This window comes from Camellia sinensis, chromosome 1 (assembly GCF_055761805.1).
Source record: "Camellia sinensis isolate YWXY chromosome 1, ASM5576180v1, whole genome shotgun sequence".
NCBI lineage: Eukaryota > Viridiplantae > Streptophyta > Magnoliopsida > Ericales > Theaceae > Camellia > Camellia sinensis.
Window position 1 is genome coordinate 242,614,161 of NC_138961.1, and position 24,575 is coordinate 242,638,735.

The 24,575-nt window shown below is 33.7% G+C and overlaps 2 protein-coding genes across 12 annotated transcripts; both read left to right on the plus strand.

Moving 5' to 3' along the window:
- The first annotated feature begins 1,088 nt into the window (after positions 1 to 1,088).
- On the plus strand, positions 1,089 to 14,987 carry LOC114263467 (paired amphipathic helix protein Sin3-like 2). 11 transcript variants are annotated; one of them, XR_014347182.1, is made up of 24 exons: positions 1,089 to 1,380; positions 1,507 to 1,582; positions 2,489 to 2,683; positions 2,777 to 2,960; positions 3,042 to 3,140; positions 3,274 to 3,447; positions 3,660 to 3,858; positions 4,484 to 4,620; positions 5,188 to 5,263; positions 5,346 to 5,375; positions 5,810 to 6,003; positions 6,093 to 6,247; positions 6,629 to 6,756; positions 6,887 to 7,141; positions 10,029 to 10,667; positions 10,878 to 10,966; positions 11,127 to 11,747; positions 11,882 to 11,982; positions 12,070 to 12,208; positions 12,289 to 12,441; positions 12,533 to 12,696; positions 13,535 to 13,706; positions 14,412 to 14,568; positions 14,656 to 14,987. XR_014347182.1 is itself a non-coding variant. In XM_028204016.2 (24 exons), exons 2-23 carry the CDS (start codon positions 1,509 to 1,511, stop codon positions 14,541 to 14,543), a joined length of 4,053 nt encoding a protein of 1,350 aa, XP_028059817.2. In that variant the 5' UTR covers positions 1,089 to 1,380; positions 1,507 to 1,508; the 3' UTR covers positions 14,544 to 14,568; positions 14,656 to 14,987. The 11 variants fall into 11 exon arrangements, 4 of the variants coding, with proteins under 4 accessions (XP_028059817.2, XP_082756007.1, XP_028059813.2 ...); XM_028204016.2 differs by having other exon boundaries at positions 5,807 to 6,003; positions 13,535 to 13,646; XM_082899881.1 differs by having other exon boundaries at positions 13,535 to 13,646.
- A 6,517-nt stretch (positions 14,988 to 21,504) lies between these two features.
- On the plus strand, positions 21,505 to 23,879 carry LOC114272416 (uncharacterized). The gene is made up of 3 exons (XM_082899887.1): positions 21,505 to 21,760; positions 21,911 to 21,983; positions 22,826 to 23,879. The coding sequence occupies exons 1-3, from the start codon at positions 21,692 to 21,694 to the stop codon at positions 23,686 to 23,688; spliced, it is 1,005 nt and encodes a 334-aa protein (XP_082756013.1). The 5' UTR covers positions 21,505 to 21,691; the 3' UTR covers positions 23,689 to 23,879.
- Positions 23,880 to 24,575: the final 696 nt, after the last annotated feature.

The following is a 24,575-nucleotide window of genomic DNA, read 5'->3' on the forward strand; positions in this document are numbered from 1 at the left end:
TTCTTATGTAATTATTAGGTGGATTCGATACACTATATGATCATGTGTCTGGTGAATAATATTTGGTGACTTATTTATTATTATTTATATTTTTTCATTTTGTACATGGTATTTTTAAAAAGTAAAATAATTATTCACGTTTTAAAGAGTTTTATCTAGCATATATGCATGAATGAAATTAGGAAAAAATTACGGGACCATAACTCTCCTGTTTTATAAATAAAATGATGTATTAGTATAAAAGATGTATATTTCATTCTTTTTCCATCTTGCATGCTCTTTTTATTTTTTATAATTTTTTTTAAAAATTATTTATATGATATTTGAAAAAAATTTTATGCGTATATATAATTTATATATCGTATTATACATGCACATGTGTTGTCTATACGGTGAAAAAATATTATTTATCTTCTAATCCTTGTAATGATGAAATCCTGATTTCGTCCCTACATATATGTACTATAGAAACAAATAATGATCTTATCATGATTTTTTTACAATAATAATATTACTATTTTTGTTTCACGATAATAAGATATATTAATTAAATACATAATTTATTAGTTTAAATTTAAAACCGAAGTAAAAATATATATTTATTATTTTTCTATAAATTTTAAATATAAATGGTTAAGATATAAATAAAATCATGAACATGTGAGGTTATTAGTTTTATGAGAGGGATTAAGGCATTATTTTATAGAGTATAAGGTATTGGCACAAAAAAATTTACACACCAAATTATTATTTTTTTCACATAAATATAAAATTCACATCATCTGTGAATTCTACAACTCATATCATAAAAAAAATAATTTAATATGTAAAATTTTATATTTTTTCATTTTAAGGTAGTTAGTGATGATCTAAATAAATTTATTTTTTATTTTTTATGAAATATACATTGGATATAGGTTGAGTTTGAAATAATGTGATAGAGAAATAATATGATTTAAATAAGATAATGTAATTTAAATAAGATAATGACTTTTTAATTTTATAATTTTTTTAAATTACGACAAATAAGATCTTAATTATGTCCAATTGCATTATTAGTATTGACTCGGATTACAAATAAATACCCAAAAAATATGTAACACTGTCACGTAAATGAAACCAGGGAAGGAAGGGTACACATTTTTTCTCTCCCCACTTTTTTTACCTCCTTGTTCCTCAACTTGGCTGTTTCCAAACGTTAGAGAGAGAGAGAGAGAGAGAGAGAGAGAGAAGAAAGAAAAATTAGAGTAGAAGACGATTCGTTCTCACAAAAAGTTGATCGAAAGAATTGAACTCGATTTTGCTTTTCAAGATTGTTACTCGTTAGATCTGCTCACCAGTTCTCTGTTCCTTTCGCGAGAAAATCTGGGGGAACCAGTGGTAAGAGTACAGGACTTGATTGGAAATATTTTTTTTTCCTTTGTTTTTTTGTTTTTTTTTTGCGGTTTTTGGTTTGACAAAAAAAAAAATGAAGGAAAAAAAAAGTAACTTTTGTTTGTTGTGCAGAGATGAAGCGATTACGAGATGATGTTAATGCTAACTCGCAATTTAAGCGGCCATTCAGTTCTTCTCGTGTGGAATCGTGAGCTATATCTCTCTCTCTCTCCATATAATTATGTCTTTTTATCATATGTATCTCTTTCTACAATTGTTGGATTCTCGATTTGTTCTTTTGTTTGATTTTGGTAAATTATGAATCCTGTTGGTTAGAATTTTGTATTTAAAAAAAAAAAAAAAAAGGTTTGTATTGTAATGGTTTTACTGTAAGTTGATCTGTTTCTTTCCTGGTAGGCGACCGTAGGGTTGATTTATTGGGTTGTTGTATTGTTTATTTTTTTTATTCAATGCTATGTTTTATGATGAGTTACCATGGGATTTCCTTGAATTCTGTGAGGTCTTGTATGTTTAATCACTGATTTCAGGTACATGGTTTCAGTAGGAAAAATTTGTGATCAGAATCTGGTGATATCCTCTATTTTTACTTACTTCGAATAGATTGTATGGTCAACCACTTTTTTGGTTGCCAAACTAATCATGGAAAAGAGATGCAAATAAAAATTACAAACAATGAGCCTAATAGTTGCATCTAACCATGTAGAGTGTAGGATTTTATTTTCTGTGCTTTCAAGTAATAGAACCTAAACTCCAAGGGGTTTGCCGTTTTATGAGTTGATTTGTGATATGTGCCTTAGCAAGCATAGGTCACGAGTTCAAATCTTATGAAATATCTAACCAGGAATTATGCTGTATGTATTAGATGGTGAAACTACATGTATTTGGGGAGTAGTCGGGGCAAAGCTCCGGATATCTTTGTTATCAAAAAATTATAAAAATTGATAGAAAACCTATCACTCTCAGCACCAAAATTAGCATTTGCAGAATATAAGATGAACTGCAAATCAGCTGTTCTATGGATTTTGGTTTACTGGTGTTATTATTGAGTGAGTTGACCTTTTGTCAAATTATAATATTTTTTCTGGTGATGAAGCAATGGGCAGCCCCAGATCCCTGGAGGAGGAGGAGGAGTTGGAGCTGCTGGTGGTGGTGGTGGTGGTGGAGGTGCGCAGAAACTAACAACCAATGATGCCTTAACTTACCTCAAGGAAGTTAAGGAAATGTTTCAAGATCAAAGAGATAAATATGACATGTTCCTTGATGTCATGAAAGATTTTAAGGCTCAAAGGTACATAGTTTTCTCCTCATCTGTTTATCACGTTGCAAATGGGTCAGCACTGAATATTTCATCAAATTCATTTAATGGACTTAATTTTTTCAGAATCGACACTACTGGTGTCATAGCGAGGGTGAAAGAACTATTCAAAGGGCACAACAATCTAATCTTTGGGTTTAACACCTTCTTGCCAAAGGGTTATGAAATTACCCTCATTGATGAGGAAGAGCCCCCGGCAAAGAGAACTGTTGAGTTTGAAGAAGCTATAAGTTTTGTAAACAAGATAAAGGTGAAATTGTTTTAGATTGTGTATATTGAGCCGCTGATTATAATTTATGGGGCGTCTAATAGATGGATTTTTTCCCTACAGAAACGTTTCCAAAATGATGATCATGTATATAAATCATTTCTTGAGATCTTGAATATGTACAGAAAGGAGCATAAGGGCATTACTGAGGTCTACCATGAGGTAAAATTGTAGTATCATTTATTTTTAACTTAAATGACATAAATTGCTTTATATTTGACCATCCATTGGTGTGTGGATAATTTTGTTATACTGATTTTTATAGTTTTAGAGATTATTTTCCATTGCTTTGTAGGTTGCTGTACTTTTTTCAGACCACTCAGATTTGCTTGATGAGTTCACAAGATTTTTACCCGATACTTCAGCTACAGCATCAGCTCCACATGTTCCACTTGGCCGACATTCTTTTCATCGCAATGATGAGAAGAGTTCTGCTATGACCACATCACGGCAGGTACCTGCAGACAAGGTAAATTCTTGTTTCCTTTCATGGTTTCTTTGTTTATTTTTCTCCTCCATGTTTGTGTATACTTGTTTTCTAGTTCTTTCATAATAAAAGGATGAGCCTCCTTTGCTTTTTAGCAACGCCGGCGAGACAGGAGTATTACACCCCACACAGATCATGATTTAAGTGTTGAACGCACTGACATGGATGATGATAAAACAATGATGAAAATGCAGAAGGATCAGAGGAAACGTGCTGAAAAGGAGAACAGGGACAGAAGAAATCGTGATCAGGACTACAAAGAATCTGAGAATGATAGCAATAGGGACTTCAGCATGCAACGCCTTAATGAAAAGAGGAAATCTGCCCGGAAGGTTGAAGACTTTGGAGTGAATCCTGTTGTGGCCTCTTTTGATGATAAAGATGCATTGAGAAGTGAGTTGATGATGCCACTTGTGATTATAAAGATGCCTTCAGAAAATTCCTTTTGTTTTATCTTTTTATTCCAGTCTTTTATATGTAGAAGCAGTTGTGATTTGTCATGTCATGGTGTGCCTTGAAAAATCAGCTCTTAAGTCACATTTATATGATTTTTGTGGATTTTTTTTTTTAAATGTTGGGTAATTGATAAGTATTTGTTATTGGTCTCTTGTTTCGGATGAATGATTATTTGGTGGATTTTGGAAAATAATAGAGGTGATTGAAAAACTCAGTCCATTATTTCTGAATCATGAGTTCATGTTGTCATGGAAATTCACTCATATTGTTTTTATGTAACTTGCTAAGGATATTAGCTGGTTGCCAGAGAAGAGTGGAAGCTGTCCACCCCACTTTTCTCCTTTTCTGCTCTACTTCTAAACTTTGATTTTCCCATGTTGATGAGAATGAATTTTGCCTGTTATTAGATTCTTTTGTCCATGATCTCAATGTTTTGAAGTTAAAAAATGTCAGTTTTGTGTCTTATGTTTTTTTGGTTGGATTGTTGCCACATAATGCATAGTCTCGTCATTCCCTTGTTTCTTAACTTTTAAAATGTTTTGTTTGCGAAATGTCATTCCAGGCATGTACAAGCAAGAGTTCATTTTCTGTGAGAAAGTGAAAGAGAGGTTGTGCAGTTCAGATAATTACCAGGCATTCTTGAAGTGTCTTCATATATACAGCACAGAAATAATCACAAGAAGCGAATTACAAAATTTGGTATGTGCCACTCTATCAATGCTATCTATTTGGGTGGCAAGTGTCTTTTGTTTCATCTTTTGAACTAATTGCTCCGTTCATTAATGATAAATTGGGTTAACCCCCCTTGCTAAATCTGGGCACTGTTGATTCTGTATGGTGTTGGCACGTGGAAATCTTATTTAAGCATGGAAAAAGTTGTTGGATGATTGTTGCCCTGCGCTGGCCCATCTGAATGATTGACTCGAAAATTTTAACCAAGCTTCTGTCCGATTTTCAAGATGCCCAGAGTTGAGACTATGCTCCCATCCTTTGATGATTGAACGCTGCCCATATGTATATATATATATATTTGATATGTAGTCTGGGTATATCTTATAGATCTTTTAGCCCTTCTATTGGTTTGCTATCAGTTACAAGTTATTTCTTTGTCAGCCTGTTGTCTGTCCATGTCCACTGTGTATGGTATATAGAACCAGACTCAGGCCGAAATAGCTTCCATCCCTCCTTCCCCATTTTGGCCAAGGATTGTTCAATTTGTACCCAATTAGGTTGATTTACATTGTTCGAAAACTTTATTCATTGCAGGTTGGTGATTTACTTGGAAAATTTCCAGACCTTATGGAGGGGTTCAATGAATTTTTGGAGCGTTGTGAGAATATTGGTAACCCTTGGAATTTTATTGTTGTTTAACTTGTTTGATCTGGACATATTAAGGTTGTTTCTGATTAATGCGTCATTTGCAGATGAATTTCTTGCTGGAGTTATGAATAAAAGTATGTAACATTGCCTTGTCCTTTATCCTTTATAATAGAATCATTAGTTTTTGTTCAATTGTTCAACTAATAAGAGCCACTAGTTCCGTGTTTAAAATGCGGTCTATCAGCCTTGAGGTTGTGGGTTCAAACTTGAAAGCAGACACTTTATACATATATTGCCAGTGGTTAGGACTGTAGCTAATCTACCATTCACAGACCCTCATCCAATGTGGAATAAATTTGGCATTTTTTTTTTTTTTTTTTGGTGCTCAACTAATGAGCCTTTATAAAGCGAGACTTTAATTAGTAATTGTGAATGGAGGACAAGATTTTTTAATTTTTTATTTAAATATTTTTTTGACTGCTTGGTTTGAGCTAGTGGAACAAACATTTCGATATTTTGCTTTTTCATGTGTTTGCAAAGTTTGACGTAGCTTTTCTGTTAATAGCAGAACCTTTGTGGACTGAAGGGCATGTATCCAAAACGGTGAAGGTAGAGGACAAAGATAAGGAGCAGAAACGTGAAATTGAGGGAGCAAAAGAAAAGGATAGATACAAGGAGAAGTATATGGGAAAATCTATCCAAGAACTTGACCTTTCTAACTGTCAACGCTGTACTCCTAGCTATCGACTTCTGCCTGATGATGTGCGATTTTTATTTTCTTCTTCTGCTTTTGTTTGTTTGTATATCGTAACTTCGTTGTTGATTGCGATTTCATTCTTGACACTATGCAGTATCCAATACCTTTAGTAAGTCAGAGATCAGAGCTTGGTGCTCAACTGTTAAATGACCATTGGGTATCTGTAACTTCTGGCAGTGAGGATTACTCTTTTAAACACATGCGCAGAAATCAGTACGAAGAAAGCCTGTTTAGATGTGAGGATGATAGGTAAAAACTCTCTCATATTGTTGTTTTAGTTTAGGTAATATAGGCCTTATTTTGTATATTTTATCAATTTATTTACATCACTGTACAACTAATTATTACTGTGTGGAATTAGAAAAATCCATGTTCCTGTATTTAAGAATTGTTTTTTAGATATCCTTTATTGCATTCTGCACTGCTTGAATGAAACTTGATGTTTATGTTGAAGACAAAAGTTCCTTTCTATTAGGTTTGATCAAGGATTCAAGGCTTCATTGACTCGACTTGTTTAATGATGGAACTTGGCTACTGCACTTGTTTAATTCTGCACCTTGGTTGTTGCAATTTTGTCTACGTCATTTTGCTTTGGTAAGTGATGATGGTATTGTTGTCTAATACTTTCAGGTTTGAGCTAGACATGTTATTGGAGTCTGTGAGCTCAACTTCTAAGCGAGCAGAGGAATTGTTGAACTGCCTTAATGATAATACAATCAGACCAGAGAGTCCAATCAATATTGAAGACCATTTTACAGGTGTTCAGTTGTTTTATCTTAGGGCATGTATTTAAACATTGTTATTATGCCTTATTTGTTTAATTGCTTACAAATAGTCAAATACTATACATTGATCATATTGTGATTGTGCTTTTCTCTCATCATGTAGCTCTTAATTTAAGGTGTATTGAACGACTCTATGGTGATCATGGTCTGGATGTGATGGACATATTACGTAAGAATCCATCTGTTGCATTGCCTGTTATACTAACTCGCATAAAGCAGAAACAAGATGAGTGGAACAAATGCCGCTCTGATTTTAACAAGGTTTGGGCTGAAATATATGCTAAGAACCACTATAAATCGCTTGATCATCGTAGCTTCTATTTCAAGCAACAGGATTCAAAGAACTTGAGCACAAAATGTAAGTTGTAGATGTTAGATGATTTGATTATTTTTCCTTTTCATTATTAGCTTTATGATGTCATGTTCATTGTATGGTAATGAGTATGCAGTAGGACAATAGAAAAAATGCATGACTAGTGGGGGAAAATTCAGAAGTGTGCAAAATTATAAGAGCAGCTGCAAGTCTTTATATCTTTTGGCTTGTAATTGGCATAGAATACTCTCAAGAAGCCATTTCCATTACTACTAAATCATTCTTTACGTATGTTTCTCTTTATTATTATTATTTTTTTCTGTAATAGTAAAAGTTATGAACTTATTTTATGCATGATGATCTCATTTGTTGATTTGCTTTGTACAATGCACAGGTACAAACTCGTCACTGATTATTAGTCCACTAAGTGGAGGCTATATCAGTGCTAAATATTTCATATAAATTAACTGACCACTTGAGCCAATTAAACATTTCTTAAATGATATGCTTTGCATCTTGCATTTTTAAGGAGGATGCCATGCAGCATTAGTTCAATGAAAGGACATAGGGTTCAGTGATGCCTGTAGTTGTATGGCAAATCCTTAATTTTTAGGCTCTTTCAAGCTTAAAATGCCAGTGATTACTGATGACCCCAGTTTGATTGTAGGGAAATGATGACCCCAGTTTTCCTTGATTACGTACAAAACAGGCTCTATAATTTTTGCTTACATCAGAATATTATTGAAGAGTGATACTTGTCAAAATATATATATATATATATTGAAGAATGATAACTATAGTCCAATTGCTATGCATTTTTCATGCATATCTCATCTTCATTCTGAATGGGAAAATTTAGAGGCTATGGCCCTTTTGTTTTACATTGTGATTAATGCAGATTTGTGTTTGGTTCAATGTTGTAAAACTCAGACTGAGTGGCTAGAAGTGGTTACTAATTTATTCAGCAGGTCCTAAGCAAACACCCAAGTTGCAACCCCTCACCTTCCTCCAATGCAAAAAAATAAATAAAATAAAATAAAATTGAAAATTCTCCCCAAAATTCATTTGAAGGAAAACTATCTGAACCACTAGATGAACCAGCCATCCTAAGCATCATTCATGGGTGAGGTGAACAAGGCAGGGTAAATTACATCAAGTTAAAGTAACTTTTGGGGCTTCGTTTTATAGTTCTCACGTAAAATTCTGTCTCCAGCAGCTTTTGACAAGCAATAGGTTTTCTTGCTCTCTGATGTATCACACAGGTCAGCGGGTGTTTATCAGTGTCAGGCCAGCCTCTGATACATTGTGCATGAATCTCAAACCTAGTGGAGTGACATTACTCCCGAGTCCTTACGCTATTTTTGTTCCATGGGTTCACTCCCCCAAAGGGAGAGTGCAAGATTTAAATCTTGATATAGGTGTGGGTGTCATACTAACTAGAGAGAAAGGGGGGGGGGGCTATTTTTCTTCCATGGGTTCACTTCCCCAAAGGGAGAGTGCAAGATTTAAATCCTGATATAGGTGTGGGTGTCATACTAACTAGAGAGAAAAAGGGAACCGGGGGGGGGGGGGGGGGGAACGCCGTTACTTTCGAGTTCTCTGGAAGATGCATTGCTGATTGTTAGGCAAACGTTGTAGATAGAAGAGTTGTATGTAAGTTTACTTAGTTACATATTAAAATAAAAGGTCACATGTTTAGATGAAATCATAGTGATTTCGTCATTCCAAACCATTTGACCTTTAACCTGGTCACATTTATGGGGGTTGATACAAACAATCTGGTTTCAAATTATTTGGTTTGGTTAGATCAGTCTCAAATGCATTATTGGCTAACAAATTCTCAAGATATAATGGGCTTTCTCCATCATTTTGAAGTTTGGGCTTTGTCACCAAAAATGATGCGGCGATTTGGCAACTTTTAAAAATTATAGATTGACTTATTAAACTCACTCTATCAAGTTAAAAATTATGGTTAGTTTCATACTTAAGATATGTTCATACTTGATAAATAAACCACAATAATCACTATTGATTCTATTGAATTCTGCAGCTACTACTACAATCAGTATTGCTGCGCTGCCAACTCCTCTATTAATTACTATCACTGGCATCTTTATCGTTACTGTGATGATCATCTTTATCTGCTGCCATTACAAATGCCATTGGTAATACCACCACACTATTACTGCCATCTTCTTTGATTTTTTGCCAGCATCAGTGTCACTGCTGCTGCCATGAACCTGCCACCACGATGCTTACACCTTTTTTTTTTTTTTTTTTTTTTTTTTTTAAAGGTTTTTGTTACTGCTGCTGCTGCCACAATTTCTAACTTCTAAGTATATAGCATATTTGCACCAATTTGCCGCACCTTATGACTAGGAAAATTGGTTTTTAACCTTCATGGCTTTACCTGATATGATGTTGGCAGACATTGTTCACCAGTTATAATTGGCATCCAATGATAACTTCATATTATAATCTGTACACAGATGTTTCATCTGGAAATAATGGGTACGATATTTGCCAGAGATTTCAGTCTTTGTGCTACTGATTTTTCTTCTTCTTAATACCACGTTTCTTGTAATGGGTTGTTTGCACACCAAGTTTCTTAACCTTTTCCACTGAAGTAAAATTATTTTATGTTATGTTTCTATTAAGTGCAAAAGCATTAGTCTATTATTTCATTGATCTTTTTTTTTTTTTTTTTATCCATAGTTTTTTTGTGTGAATAATTTTTTTTTACCCATAGCTATGTCTAACTTACACAAGAATTTTGAGATGGTTCACACAAGGTTGCAATATGAGGGTTTGGTTATTTAAATTTTTGTAAAGACATTTTTTTACGTGTACAAGGTTTATTTTCATATGTGCTTTTGTTCATGTACTTCCACTGTTTGTTCTCATGGATCCTTTCCATGCTTCTAATGAACAGCCTTGGTGGCCGAGATCAAAGAAATTAAAGAAAAAATGCATAGAGTGGATGATGTGGTTCTGTCTATGGCTGCTGGAAGCAGACATCCTATTTGTCCAAATCTTGAATTTGAGTACTCCGACACTGTCATTCATGAAGACTTGTGCAAGCTTATTAAATATTCCTGTGAAGAGCTTTGTACATCAAAAGAGCAATTGAATAAAGTTATGAGGCTTTGGACTACCTTCTTGGATCCAATGCTGGGTGTTCCTTCTCGGCCTCATGATTTAGAGAGCACTGAAGATGTTGGAAAGGCTGGACATCATACTGGGAAAGGTACTAAAACTAGTATAGTAGAATGTGATGGTAGTCCAAGTGCTGCTGCTACTATCTTGAATGCTAACCAATCAAAACCTGTCAACAATGGTGATCAAAGCACATTGCTGAAGCAAGCAAATTCTTGCAAGATTAGTTTGGCAAATGGGGATACTTTGGCCAAAGATAATTGTTTTCATCTAGAGAAGGAGCCGAAGATTATGGCTGTTGTGGATACAGTGTCTCGAGCAGTGGGTTCCATTGAACAACTAACCAATTCCACAGCATCACTGGCTATTGGAGCAGATAACATTCATGGGAGAGTCGGTATGGAACTAACATCAGGTTTGTGTATTGGGGTTACACTTGCATGATTTATATTATTTTATGATCCATGGTGTATAATTGACATCACCACTGTATATGTAGAAGTTTTTTTTTATCATCATTGACCTAGTTATATGTAGATCTCTCTCTCTCTCTCTCTCTCTCTCTCTCTGATTTTTGTGGACTTCTTAATCACCTCGCAATGCTGAGATTATTTTTAATTTCAAGGACATGGAGCAACTTCTCTTGGACCTGGTCGCGCTGCTGTTGAAGATAATGAGGCCAAGTCTTATATTGATGATGTGCCTTCTTTAGAGGTATGTGTATGCAGTTTTAATGAGCTGAAGATCCTATTTGCATTGGTTAATGGATATGTCCTCCAGTTTTTATGATATCATGGATGCTTCCCCTTGGTTCTCAACTTTGTTATTATCTGTTAAGATGATATCATGATAGTGTACTTCTCTTCTGCTCTAGGGTGGCAATGTTTTGAGACCAGTTCCCCTGACAAATGGAGTGCTCACAGAGGGTATTAACGTCAACGGATATCACAAGGAATCTATTGAGTCGCCCAAAATTGAGAAAGAAGAGGGTGAGTTATCACCTAATGGTGATTTTGAAGAGGATAATTTTGTTGTCTATGGAGATGGTGGTGGTTCACAGGTTATCCCTAAAATGATGCGTAGTTCTGAAAGCATGCAATACAAAGCTGTGAATCAGGAAGAGCTCTGTTGTCAAGATGCTGGAGGAGAAAACAATGTAGATGCTGATGATGAGGATAGTGAAAATATTTCTCAGGGTGAAGATGTTTCGGGTAGTGAGTCTGCTGCCGATGAGTGCTCTCAGGACGAGCATGAAGAAGATGAAGATGGAGAACAAGATGAGATGGATGGTAAAGTTGAGAGTGAGGGTGAGGCTGATGGGATGCCTGATGTGCGCTTTGTTAGAGATGGCATATCACCACCGTCAGAAAATTTTCTTCGGACTGTGAAGCCTCTTGCAAAGCATGTCACTTCAGCATTACATGATAATGAAAAGAAATATTCCCGGGCTTTTTATGGAAATGACAGTTTCTATGTGCTTTTTAGGCTTCAACAAGTGAGATTCTATTCTTTCCTTTCTTTTTTTCCCCCATCATTTCTAACTTGGGCATTGTTGGGATGCAATTCAATTTTCTTCTTAATGATTTATGATATACTCTTTTTTTTTTTTTTTTTTGTCCTTTCTTCCAGATATTGTATGAAAGATTATTATCAGCAAAACTGAACTCAACAGCTGCCAAAATGAAATGGAGAACAGCAAAGGAAGCTAACCCCCCTGATCCATACAGCAGGTAGTTTGACATGGCATCGTTGGTTCTTAATCAACTCACAATTTCTTACTGTATTTTTTTTTTTCATGGACTGCATATGCTGTGCAGATTTATGAGTGCCCTATATAATTTGCTTGATGGAGCAGCTGACAATGCGAAGTTTGAGGATGATTGCCAGGCTATTATTGGAAATCAGTCTTATGTGCTATTTACATTGGACAAGTTGATATATAAGCTGGTGAAACAGGTAATGCGTCTGTGAGCCCTATTTTGTCTTTTTCATCACTGTTTTCCAGCAAATGTTCTAATTTGTTGTTTTTGTTGTAGCTTCAAACTGTTGCCAGTGATGAGACTGATAATAAGCTTATTCAATTATACGAGTATGAAAAATCTCGGATGCGACAGAATTATGTGGATTCAGTTTATTATGACAATGTACATGTTGTTCTTCACGATGAGAACATATACCGATTTGAATGTGTAAGTTGCTTGCTCGTTGTTTTCTCTTATTAGTGGGGGTGTTTTATATTTTGTCACATGGATGTTTAAATTGCTTTTATACTTGTTGCAGTCATCTGCCCCATCTCGTTTGTCCATTCAGTTGATGGATGATGGGAATGACAAGGTTGACATGGTTGCCGTCTCTGTGGACCCTAATTTTGTGGCTTATTTGCACAATGATTTTCTTCCTGTTAATTCCCGAAAAAAGGAGCCATCTGGCATATTTCTGCAGAGGTAATTGATTTCAAGCTTATGAAGTTAACATTTTGATTTTTTTTTGGTTATGCTGAGTTTTGTTGGACCAACCACTACATGGGCTCTCTTAAACAGACTATTATTGCCAACATGACAGTCATATGGTATGTTGATTGATTCATGTCCATTCTTTTTCATTTATAAGTAAATGATATTTATTTATGGAAAGGGCGCTGCTATGGTTCCATCGGGATACAACTACGAGAGAAAGAAAACAAAAGACCTAAAAGGCCTATACCTTGTCTCTTTACTCAAATGGCTCTGCACAGTCCAAAAGTTGGTTCAAGGACAGATCAACTCTACTCAATGACCAACTATACAAAAAAGAAAATTATATTCTTCCAACCCATCAAAGTCCCTCCAATTGCTGTCCCCAAATAATTCTCATCAAAACTTAAGGTGACCAAAAACTAAGGAATTTTTCTTCTCTTCTGTCACATCCCTAGGGAACACTCACACTAAAGGTCTCTAGCCACCTTACCATGAATAAGGAGGTGATATACTTGGTTCTGAAATTTGCTTTCATTTTTAAGAACATTGATATAATTAGTTTTGAAAGTGTTTATGGTTTGTTTAATTTTTGTCTGTGTTTTGTTAGGTGGGTTCAATAATAGTGTGTCCTTACATTATGTTTCAAGCAAATTGTACCTTATTACAAGGTGCTTATAGGGATTGGATGGGTGCTTATCCCATGGACTACTCTTAGAATAAGATGTCTCGAAGAGCTTTACTTAGAATTAGGATATTGAAATTATTGGATAATTAAATTCAACAGATGATTTACTTATTAAGCATGTATATATGGATAAATATGCAGAAATAAGCGCAAATATGCAGACTTTGATGAATCTTCTGCCATATGCAAGGCTATGGAAGGCGTTTGTGTAGTCAATGGTTTGGAATGTAAGATGACTTGCAGCTCATCAAAGGTATTTCACTGTCACTATACTTGCAGGCTGAGACATTGAAATATCCGCCGGGATTATTTGGTAATTGATTGACCTAGGAAAGCTAATCGCAATTACTTAATATTGGCTGCATAGCATTTACCTTTTTTCTGTTTTGTTCTCTCTCACACACGCAGGATAGCACTAAGAAGCTCAAATTATTTGGTGGGAAATCTAGACAACTAAGAAGTATGGACATTTTTAGGAATGTGAGGTGTTCATGTCAGACTAGTGTTCAACCGTGTACCATTTTCTTTTTAGAACCAGACTTGTTTTGGACACTCAAGGGACATACAATTCCATCACAAAGACACATATCAATCAAATGGCGTTTAAAAGGAAAAAGGGAAAAAAAAAAAAAAAAAAAAAACATTGAAGCCAATGATTAAAAATCAAAACAATGATGATGTATACCTATCAATCCCTTTTTATTTTAGGAACTCTCAAGTCTAAACAAAAATCAATAGAAAAGAATGTTGAAGGCAAAACTGGAGAGGATATTGGGATTATTAACATCAAAACTGACGGTTGGTTGTGGAGTTAGGGCATATAAGTCACTTTTAGAGGCCTTCTGGAATTTATATGCATAATATATATATATATATGAAGCAGGTCCTTGTGTATGTGTTGTGGAATTAATTGTGTGAGCCTTTCTTACTTGGGTGGAGAGTGGATGATGTTGGTATCCTTGTTTTGTGCATGGTCAATTTTCTTACTGTCACTAATCATGAAAGCTTTGTGTGCCAGATCTCCTATGTTTTAGATACGGAAGACTATTTCTTCCGCTTGAAAAGGAGAAGGAATTTGTCAGCTGGCAGATCGTCGTGCCATTATCAGACCAGAGTAGAGCGTTTTCACAAATTTTTAACATCCTTATAATAATAATGCCTTTTAATTGATGAAGGTAGATATGATCTTTCCTTTGTCTACTGATTTTATTTATCAAATTAGATTGGATTATTCCAATGCTATTTTATGTTTATTGTCACAGGCATGACCGAACAGCATGTTTTTTGTATTCTGCATTCACTGAAATAGCCAAACAGAGACTCAGACAAAGGGTATGCTCTGAATCTACTATCTCATATACTTATTTGGGGCATTAATGTTCTGTAAATAGGTTGATCTATAATGTTACTGTAGAGTTGTGTGTACACGTATTTGTTCTCTGCTTCATATAACTTTTTTATTTATTTATTTTATGTTAATGGTGCCTATTGGTGGCACCGAGTTCTGTAGTAGCACAAATTTGTAAGATTATGTAATTTAAAAGTGATTAAATAGGGAGAAAATGAATATACCACAAGAGCTTTACATTTGAAACTTGCATCATCATTTCTTGACTCTTATGAATTTGAATATGGTGGCATATCTTGATGTTTGCTTTTCAGCATATGGACCTCTGGTTTATCAAAGTTTTAACTTAGTGTGTTTGGATTTTGAATTTATGGAGGAAAAAGAGTGAGGAAGAAATTCGTAGGGGCAAATTTTTTTACCTTATATTTTTTCTAATAAATCTAATCACATCTAAAACAATAAAAATTATGTATGTTTAAAATTTTAATCCCTTTTAACCTGCACTATACGTCACTTTATGAGGCTCTGGTAGTGTATTTTTATCCCAAAAATAAAAATTTGAAGAAAAAAAGGTTTACAAAAATTCCTGACTACAAAGAAATAGGCAAATACTAGTAATGAGGTGGTGTTTAATAATTCAATATATTGTAATACTTAAAATTGAATGTATTAAGTGGAAATTAAATAAGTTTATTTGATAATCATAATTTTTAAAATGTAGGTTAAGTTTTTTTTTTTTTAACATTGAAGTAGATTTTTTTTTTTTTTTTTTTTTTTTTGAGGACAGCAAGATTTTATTTAATATTTATTAAATTTATTATTAATTTTGCATAAATATCAATGTGCATTATTATGATGCCATCACCATTACTGTTACTCCCTTGCCTCAGCACTGCTACTACTATAGCCGCCACCACTGCAACTATCACTACATTTACTATTATTGTCATCTTTATCACATGTACTACAATCGTTATAAATATCACAACCACAATTAACTACTACTACAATTGTCCACTCTCACCATCATTGTTACTACTACCATAGCCATCACCATCAATTTGCCGCCGCCTCCACCACCACCACCACCAGAGGCATCACCATTGTTGCCTCACCTCCACCATTGTCACTGGTCTTATAATTGCCACTATCATAATTCAAAAATTGATAGAAAAAGTTTAAAATTAATAATTTTAAAATTTTATTTTATACATATCAAATAAATTATTTTAATTCAACACTTAGTTTTACATTGATTCTTATTGTTTCAATTTGAATAGTTTGATTCTTACATTTTAAATTAAGTTTCAATTTAATTCTTCCTCAAACTTTTATTAGTTTTTTCTACACATATACCTTAATAAATTAACAAATTAACTTTATTGAAAAAACCAAATTAAATTTAGATTTAAAATATAAAAATCAAATTATTTAAAATAAAATAAAATTTAAAAGTGTAATTTACACAAAATAAAATATATAAGAAAGGACCTTTGTTTCGGCCAGGTATAAACAGCTCCAAATCGGGCCCACCAAACTAACAACAACAGAGACGTAAATCTGCAATTGTTCAGACTGCATGCATCTTAACTGTTTAACGGTTTAAAAGTGGGCCGTCCACATGTGTTGGTACCTCTTGCCCTCGTCCTCGACGAGGCCGCCACGTTCACCTTCGGCAATTGTCGGCCCCACAGCAGCTAACAAATCGTGTGGCATGTGAGCCAATTGTCACGTCTCGCGAAATTACTTACCAAGAAAAAGTCCTAGGAAAGGCAAGCTAATAAAATATTTCGGAAGCAAAGAGTTGAGTTTAGAAATAACAAAGGTCGTGACACTGTGCTGTGTTATTACTAAAATACCTCTTCATATTACATATAAATTTGAAAATAAATTATAAATACATCATTTGAAATTTACTTAAAATATGAAAGGAGTCGCTATTCTCATTTCGTTTTATTTTAAATACATTTCTTTATTTGTTTTTATTATACATAGATACGTTAATACATTTGAAATTTTAATTTTTTCAGGAACTATTTTGTTTGAATGAATGTTAGTGTAACTATGTATAATAAGAATAAGAAAGATAGTGTATTTGAAACAAAATGGAATAGGAATAGTGGCTCCCAATATGAATTGTCTAATATAGTTTGAAAAATTACAAATATTTTATTGTCATAAATTTTTATTTAACAGAATTAATTAAAAAAATTAAAATTTGTAACTACCTAAATTATTAATTAAAATAAAATTTTAATATGATTAAAAACTTATAATTGACTTAATTTATTAATAAAATGAGTCATTTGTTATGAAATTAGAAATTTCAATGGATGAGATATAATTTCTAGAATCACAAAAAACAAATTATATTTTAACCAAATTTTAAGAGGCGTATTTATAATTTACTCTAAATTTATATATTCACTCCTACTTATTTTCCTTTTATTTGAGGGAAATGAATTTCGACTTGAATTATGTTTGTAAGATAAATTGATAGAGAGAGAATAAATTGTATGTATTATTGATTGATGTTATTGATATATTGAATGTTATACACGGTCTCCTTTATATAGGAGAAAATGACCTAAGTGGTATACACACTATACAAAACAACATCATGGCCTAAAGGGAAAGTGGTCACCGAAAGGGGAAAGCATACACTTTACATATTATATTCTAACAATGTTATGTGGGAGTTCCCTGGTAGTACAATTTATTTATTTATGGTGTTTTGAAGAAATTTTATCACATGAAATTTTTTCGGGAGGATGATAAATGCACTTCTGGTTGTGCGAATAATTATATTACCAACATATTTATTATGTAAATAGCAATAGTTGGTTTGTTAAATGAACAAAATGAATAATTAACCACCTAATCACTACGACAAAGAAAAGACAGTCACTGCATATAAATTAATCGAAAGATGTGATTAGTATCTTAGAGCATTTCCAACCCTGAACTTCTTTTGTCATTAAATTTGATGAAAAAAATGATGCTTTCCTCAATTTAATACCATTGGCTCCAATGCTTCACTTTTTATCAAATTTGTTCCGGGGACAACCAGTTGGTCGACCGGTAAGAGGAATTTTTTTTTTTGAACTGTTTGAACCAATTTTTTTGAACTGTTTGAACCCTGTGGTGGTCGACTGGTTGGTCGACTAGTAAGGAAATTTTTTTTTTTTTTTAACTGTTTGAACTTTTTTTTGGAACTGTTTGAACTTTTTGGTGGTCGACCGGTTGGTCAACCGGCTGGTCGACCGGTTCGTCTCCCTCAACGATCATGCACAGTGTTTTGGTGAAATGCGGAGCATGTCCTCACTTTGGTGAAACGTTTAGTGAATTCTCGATTTGATATTAATTTGGTAAAACCGTTGGAGCTCCAAATAGTGTTTTTTTCACTAAATTTCAAATTTGATGACAGGTTTGGTGAAGCGTTGAAGATGGTCTTATATGAATTCTTTTTTAAACTTCAAATTAATGACTTTACATCAATTTAATTCAAGTTGCTAATCTTAAAATCATGTTTGATCTCCCAATAAACATATAGATTGCCTTATAAACCTTTATTATTGAATCTGTTATAGAAAAACTAATAATAATAATATTCAGTGTGTTTGGTTTGAGTTTTCTAGATTAAGTTTTTTAAAAATTGAGTTTTGTAATTTTCGTATTTTTTTATTTTTAGTGAATATTTTTAAAATTTTAAATATTTTTTTTTACTTTTTTAGATGTACCTTATTTAGATATATCTAAAAAGTAAAAAAAATGTGAAAAAATATTTAAAAAAAATTAAGAAATACATAAAAATACAAAAAATGTACTGAATTCTTATATTTTTTTTTGTATTTATGGTATTTAGTGAATTTTTAAAAGATTTTTTTTATAATTTTTTTACTTTTTAGGTGTATTTATGTTAGATGTGTCTAAAAAGTAAAAAAAAAATTGCATAAAATATTAAAACAAATTCAGTAAAAATAAAAAAATACGAAAAATAAGAAAGTAGAATTTTCTGAAAACTGTTTTTAAAAAAATAGAACCAAACATAGTGAATATTGTATGAAATACAAAAAATATGCTTAGTCCATATTTTGGTGTTATTATTGCAATATTATGTGTCTATGACCTTAATGAGTTTTAAGCATGTTCAGCTCAAATAAATTATAAAATGAAATGAGCTGGAGTTGTTATCCTACCCTTACACTAAAAATTTTAAATTAAAAAAATCCTTCATTCTAATTTAAATTTTAATGCCTATTAAATTAATTGGATTAAAAGACTATAAAGCCCATTTGAGTGAGTGAAGCATAATAGAAGCCAAAATGTTTACATTTTCATGTTTGGTACGATAGAATGAAATGAGAGTGAGAATGAAATATAAGATTGAAAGGAATGGAATGTCCATTCACATTCCATTATTTGGTTGCAAACATGGAATGATATAGGAATAGGATGATACTTCACAATCTCATGTTCAGTTATATATATTAAACTCATGGAATTTATTTATTTATTTTTTAAAAAAACTAGTAAAAAATAAATTAAAAATTTATATAGATCATGATAATATTGATAATTGTGAAAGTGATGTTGTGAATCGTAGTGGTAGTGGTGGTGGCGGCGGCAGCATTGGTGGTGGTGATAACTGACCTTAGTGGTAGTAGTGGTGGTGGTGGCGGTAGTAGCAGTTGCAGCAGTCAACGATAGTGGTGGTGATAGTAGTTGCAACATTGTAATATGGTAGTGTTGTGGTTGTGGCGGTAGCAGTGATAATGATAGCGATAAAGTAGTGGAAATGTTGAAAGAATGAATAGACATTCTCACATTTTGTTAGAATAGTCATTTTAATAAAATAACTATTCACATTGAAGTAAGGCATACCAAATAAAGGAAAGAGAATACAAAATTAGAAAGGGCATTTCATTCCAACCTATTGCATTGTACTAAACATACTGTTATGTTAGGGTGGAGGAAAGAATATATATTTTCACATTTTATTGGAATAGCGATTCTAATAAAATGACTATTCCTATTTAAATAAGACATAAATAGCTACTATATGCCTCTACTTTTTTATTTTGGCCCTTCTATTTCTTTTTAACCCCACCGACATAATTAAAACTCATATTTTCTTTTTGAGCTCCCACCATAACACAAGCTATATCCTTATCTTTGGACACCTAACTCTTTTTCTTTTTTTTAGCAATGTTTCCACCGACAGCAATCCTTCACCGGCAACCTCCACTCTTTCCATTTCCAAACCCTAACCCAACCCCCCTCTCTCCCTCTCTCACATCCTATACCTTCTTCTTTTTCAGATCCATGCTCCGAATCTGAAACATGTGCTTTCCAAAAACCCAAGATTCCAACACAAAGCCTCCTTACCTCTGGTGACTACTTTTCCTCAGACCAATCTCTAACCACCAATCCAGATCACAAAAATCCCAGATAACCCAACCCATTAATTTTACTCATCCTCAAACCACTCCAATGGCTCCAAATGCTCTCAAGCCAGTTCAACCCGAGCTTCATAGTCGGCGTAGTCCTCATCTACAGCCCTAACCATGTTGCAATCGCAGTGCGCGCGCAGAGAGAGAGAGAGAGATGATGTTGGGTGGAGATGGCAATGGGTGGTGATGGTGGTGGTTAGGGATGGGTTAAGGGTAGCAATGCAGTGGAGAAAGGACAAAAAAGAGAGAGATCACCGGAAGAAAGGTCATAGAGAGAGAGAGAGAGAGAGATTGGAGGTCGAGATGATGCTGGGCTATGGCGATGGTGGGTGAGAATGGGATGATAGGTGGCCGGGGTGGTGGACGAGGGTCAAGGGGAGATTGGGGGGTTGGGCGGAGACGGTGGCAAATGGCGGCAAGAATGAGCTGAGGAGCGTTATCGGAGTGCATCGCCGGAGCTTCAGTGGGGGCTGTTGACCAATGTGTAATCACTGTTAGGGTTAGGGTTTGAAAAATTAGGAATAAAATGATAGAGATGAAGGTAAAAATATAATTTTATGTTTGGACAAAATTAGAATTAAAAATAAATAAAAGAAACGAGGGGTCGAAAGAAGAGAAGTAAGTGCCTCTAAGGCATATAAAATAAGAAAAAAGAGAATACAAAATTAAAATATACATTTCATTCCAACTTATTACATTGTGAAAGAGAGAAATTAATGTAATTGCTTGATTTCTAGTTTTTTAAAACACTTTTCAAAAAATTCAATTTTCTTATTTTTTGGTATTTTTTTGTTTTTATTAAATTTTTTTAATATTTTAAATAATTTTTTTACTTTTTAGACACACTAAATATAAATACATCTAAAAAATAAAAAAATTATAAAAAAAATCTTTTAAACATTCACTAAATATCAAAAATATAAAAAAAATATAAGAATTCAGTACATTTTTTGTATTTTTATGTATTTATTAATTTTTTAAAATATTTTTTCACAAATTTTTTGCTTTTTAGATATATCTAAGTAAGGTGTATTTAAAAAAGTAAAAAAAAAATGTTTAAAATTTAAAAAATATTCACTAAAAATAAAAAAATATAAAAATTCGAAAATTCAAATTTTAAAAAATTTAATCTAAAAAACTCAAACAAAACACAGTGAATAGTATTGAAAATACTTTTCTATTTCCAAGATGGGTCTATAATATTTCCAAGATGGGTCTATAAAAAATGTTCTTATTTGGGACTACTTCCGTAAATACATAAAATATCAAGGGCATTATGGTATATAAAATTGATAGAATCAGAGTGGGTCATTCCAGGCCGTGAAAGAAACAGAGACACTCTCCGGACGCAATCCAGGAGTTTATTTGTTATCTACTCTCTCTCTCTCTCTCTCTCTCTCTATCTCCCTTGATATTATTTCTTGTGTCTAATTGTTCGCCAATTAGGGTTTAGCAAATTATTCGCAACAAATTGAAGAAGAAGAAGAAGAAAAAGCAATGGGTCCTGATTCGATCTTGAACGCTTCTCTTCCTGCTCTCTCAAAGGACCTGGGGAAGAAAAAGAGGGTACACACATTCTCGCTCTATCTATATTTGTAATGTGTGTATATATATGAGTGTGTGAGTTTATATTTATGTTGAATTGTTTTTGATTTTTCGTTTTTTTTTTTGTTGTGTGTGTGTGTGTGTGTGTTTTCGTTGTTTCTTGTTCTGTAGACGAACAGATTGGCGAAATTGAAACAGAGCAAGCTTGATGTTCGTCGTGAGCAATGCCTTTCTCAGGGTGCAGGTAAATTTCTCCTGGTTTCTTAGGAAGCATAATATTGGAATATTTGTGCAAAACATAAAGTGAAATTTTGATTGTTGATCAGGAAAATAAAATTCATTCTTAATGCTTCTTTGGTTGATTGGAAATTTAAGGACAAAGAATAAATAACTGCAGATGAAAATTTGCATTACGGGGGTGAGAATTGGATTGTTCAAACAATTTTACTGCTTGTCTTAGTTGAGATTTCAATTGTTGGAAGCACATAAAAATGACAATACACATATCCCGGCCCCTCCTAGGATAAAATATTGGCTCCGTCCCTATGTGGGTGTGAACATATGATCATCCCTATATCCCACAGTGGTGGGAACCTCAAGCATTGGGCTACCCTTTTACTAAGTTTATTGGTTCAAAACGAATGAGGAATTAAGATTTTGGTTGTTGAGTTGCTTAATGATTATTTCTAAAGAATGAATCAATCAGGAGTATTCACGTAGGTAATGATACAGAATGGCGACATATAGCATTTCTTGTGTTGAAAATGTCAGAAAGTGTAATAATTGGATGTTGATTCTTAAGTTAATTATACTTTTGAGTTGCTTTTGTTGGAATATGTTTTGGTTTTGTGACAGATGCTGTGGTCTAATGAAAGAAGTGGATTTACCGGGTCGGTGATTTAGTTCCCTTAGAATGCAATGACCTGTGATAAATATGACATTGCATAACCTGTGACTCTGATAAATATGTCTTGGTAAAATCATATCGAGAAAGAATTGTGTTTCGAAAAGGCAGGTTTCAAGTACTGTTTTAGATTGGCTTGCATATTTCAAAAAGCACTAAATAAAGCTGGGATTGCAATGCAGTCAAGAATGAGGCATGTAAAGCGGATTCAAATGATAGGGGCAGATCTCCTCCCGCATCATTGCAGATAGCTTATGAGGGGAACAGATCAAAAGAGAATATTAAATTGAGGTCTAGAGAGGTGGATGCTGAAGGGTCAAGTTTTCATGAAAGTGATATGGACTCCCTGATGAGCTCCTCTGTTAGCAGCAGTTTGGGTCAACACGATTCAATGAAGGATCTTCCTGGGACCAGTTGCAGCAGTGCCAGCAGCATGTGCTTCTCCAGAAGTGTCAGTGAAGCGGATGAAGATGATGGTTGCTTGGATGATTGGGAGGCTGTTGCAGATGCTTTATCAGCCGATGAAAATCAAAATTTAGATTTACAAGCAGGATTAAAAACCAAGATTGTACTTGCTGATCATGAATTACCTAAGAAGAATTGTGGAGTCAATGTCATAAAAATAGAGAGCAAGGTAATGGTCCCCAGGTCTCATTTGAATGACTTGAATTGTCGAGCATGGTGCCCTGATGATGCTCTCCGTCCTCGGGGTCTGCCCAACCTGTCAAAGAAGCATACTTTAACCATGAATTCAGAGTGGCTTTGTGGCCATGGAACCATTGCTCGTGGGTGGCAAAGTGTCCTGTCTCAACCTTCTCCGTGCCCTATATGCTATGAGGATTTGGATGTTACTGACTCTAGTTTTCTTCCATGTTCTTGCGGATTCCGGCTTTGTCTTTTCTGCCACAAAAGGATTCTTGAGGCAGATGGTCGATGTCCAGGCTGCAGGAAGCATTATGAACAAATGACAGCGGATGTAGGCTTTAATGGAGGTGTCACATCTTTTTGTACGGGTCAGCCTTTTAGTATGAGTACAAAGTCTTAGAAACATAATTTTTTTTGGTTTATAGAAATATCATGTAAACGGGGTCTCTCATCTATGGCTTATGTGTCATCTGTGTTTTTGTTCCTTTTTAGGGATCCGATAATCGTTGTGGAAGATGTGATTGTAGTGAAGGAGTCTGAAGCATTTTTTGGAAACAGATTCAGACTTTTAATGAAATCAATTATTTCTTATATGATGTTTTGATCATTTTTCTGTAAAAAATTATGTAGCTATGTGAATATGTGATCAAGTTTCTCTCAATGGAGTTTCCTTGATGCCTTTTAATAAAGTTGGTTTATTTATCCAAAAAAAAGAAGTTTCTCTCAATGGAGTACAATATATTTTTATTTTGTTTGTTTATTAATTTTTTCCCCTTTCCATTCTTGTACTTTGTTTTCATAAACTTGAAGTTTAAATACCATTTTGCATTGTACCGTTAATGTAACTGTCTTGATACTTGTTATCACAGATACATCATTCCTTTACAAATCCCTTGCAATGTAGGTTGCCAGATCCACCGTTAACAAGGTGCAAATTTATTCTGTTAGTTAAGATGTTTTACATATTTATTTGCTCCTTTTAGGTGGTGGGATGTCTTTTCATGTTTGTTTCCCATTTTTAACATGATGACATCATTGTTTTTGTGAATTTTTCTTTAATTCTTCCCCAATTATGTGTCCTAGCATATATTTACTTATCTGGTTTTAATGTTTTGACTAGGAACCAAATGACTAATAGAAATCACTACTCACACATCTTACTATGTTTTACTTTGGTTTTTATTGTCTCATATCAACATTGTTTTTTAATATATCTGGTTTGTAGATGCTTTTTACTATCTGAGAACCTTTTCGGGCAAAAGTATGTCTATCTCCGGTTATGTTTTT

Coding starts and splice junctions, on each gene's coding strand:
- LOC114263467 (XM_028204012.2), top strand. CDS start 1,509: ATGAAGCGATTACGAGATGATGTTAATGCTAACTCGCAATTTAAGCGG. Junction 6,004..6,092: donor ATCGACTTCTGCCTGATGAT/GTGCGATTTTTA, acceptor GACACTATGCAG/TATCCAATACCTTTAGTAAG. Junction 12,442..12,532: donor ACATATACCGATTTGAATGT/GTAAGTTGCTTG, acceptor TACTTGTTGCAG/TCATCTGCCCCATCTCGTTT.
- LOC114272416 (XM_082899887.1), top strand. CDS start 21,692: ATGGGTCCTGATTCGATCTTGAACGCTTCTCTTCCTGCTCTCTCAAAG. Junction 21,761..21,910: donor ACCTGGGGAAGAAAAAGAGG/GTACACACATTC, acceptor CTTGTTCTGTAG/ACGAACAGATTGGCGAAATT. Junction 21,984..22,825: donor ATGCCTTTCTCAGGGTGCAG/GTAAATTTCTCC, acceptor ATTGCAATGCAG/TCAAGAATGAGGCATGTAAA.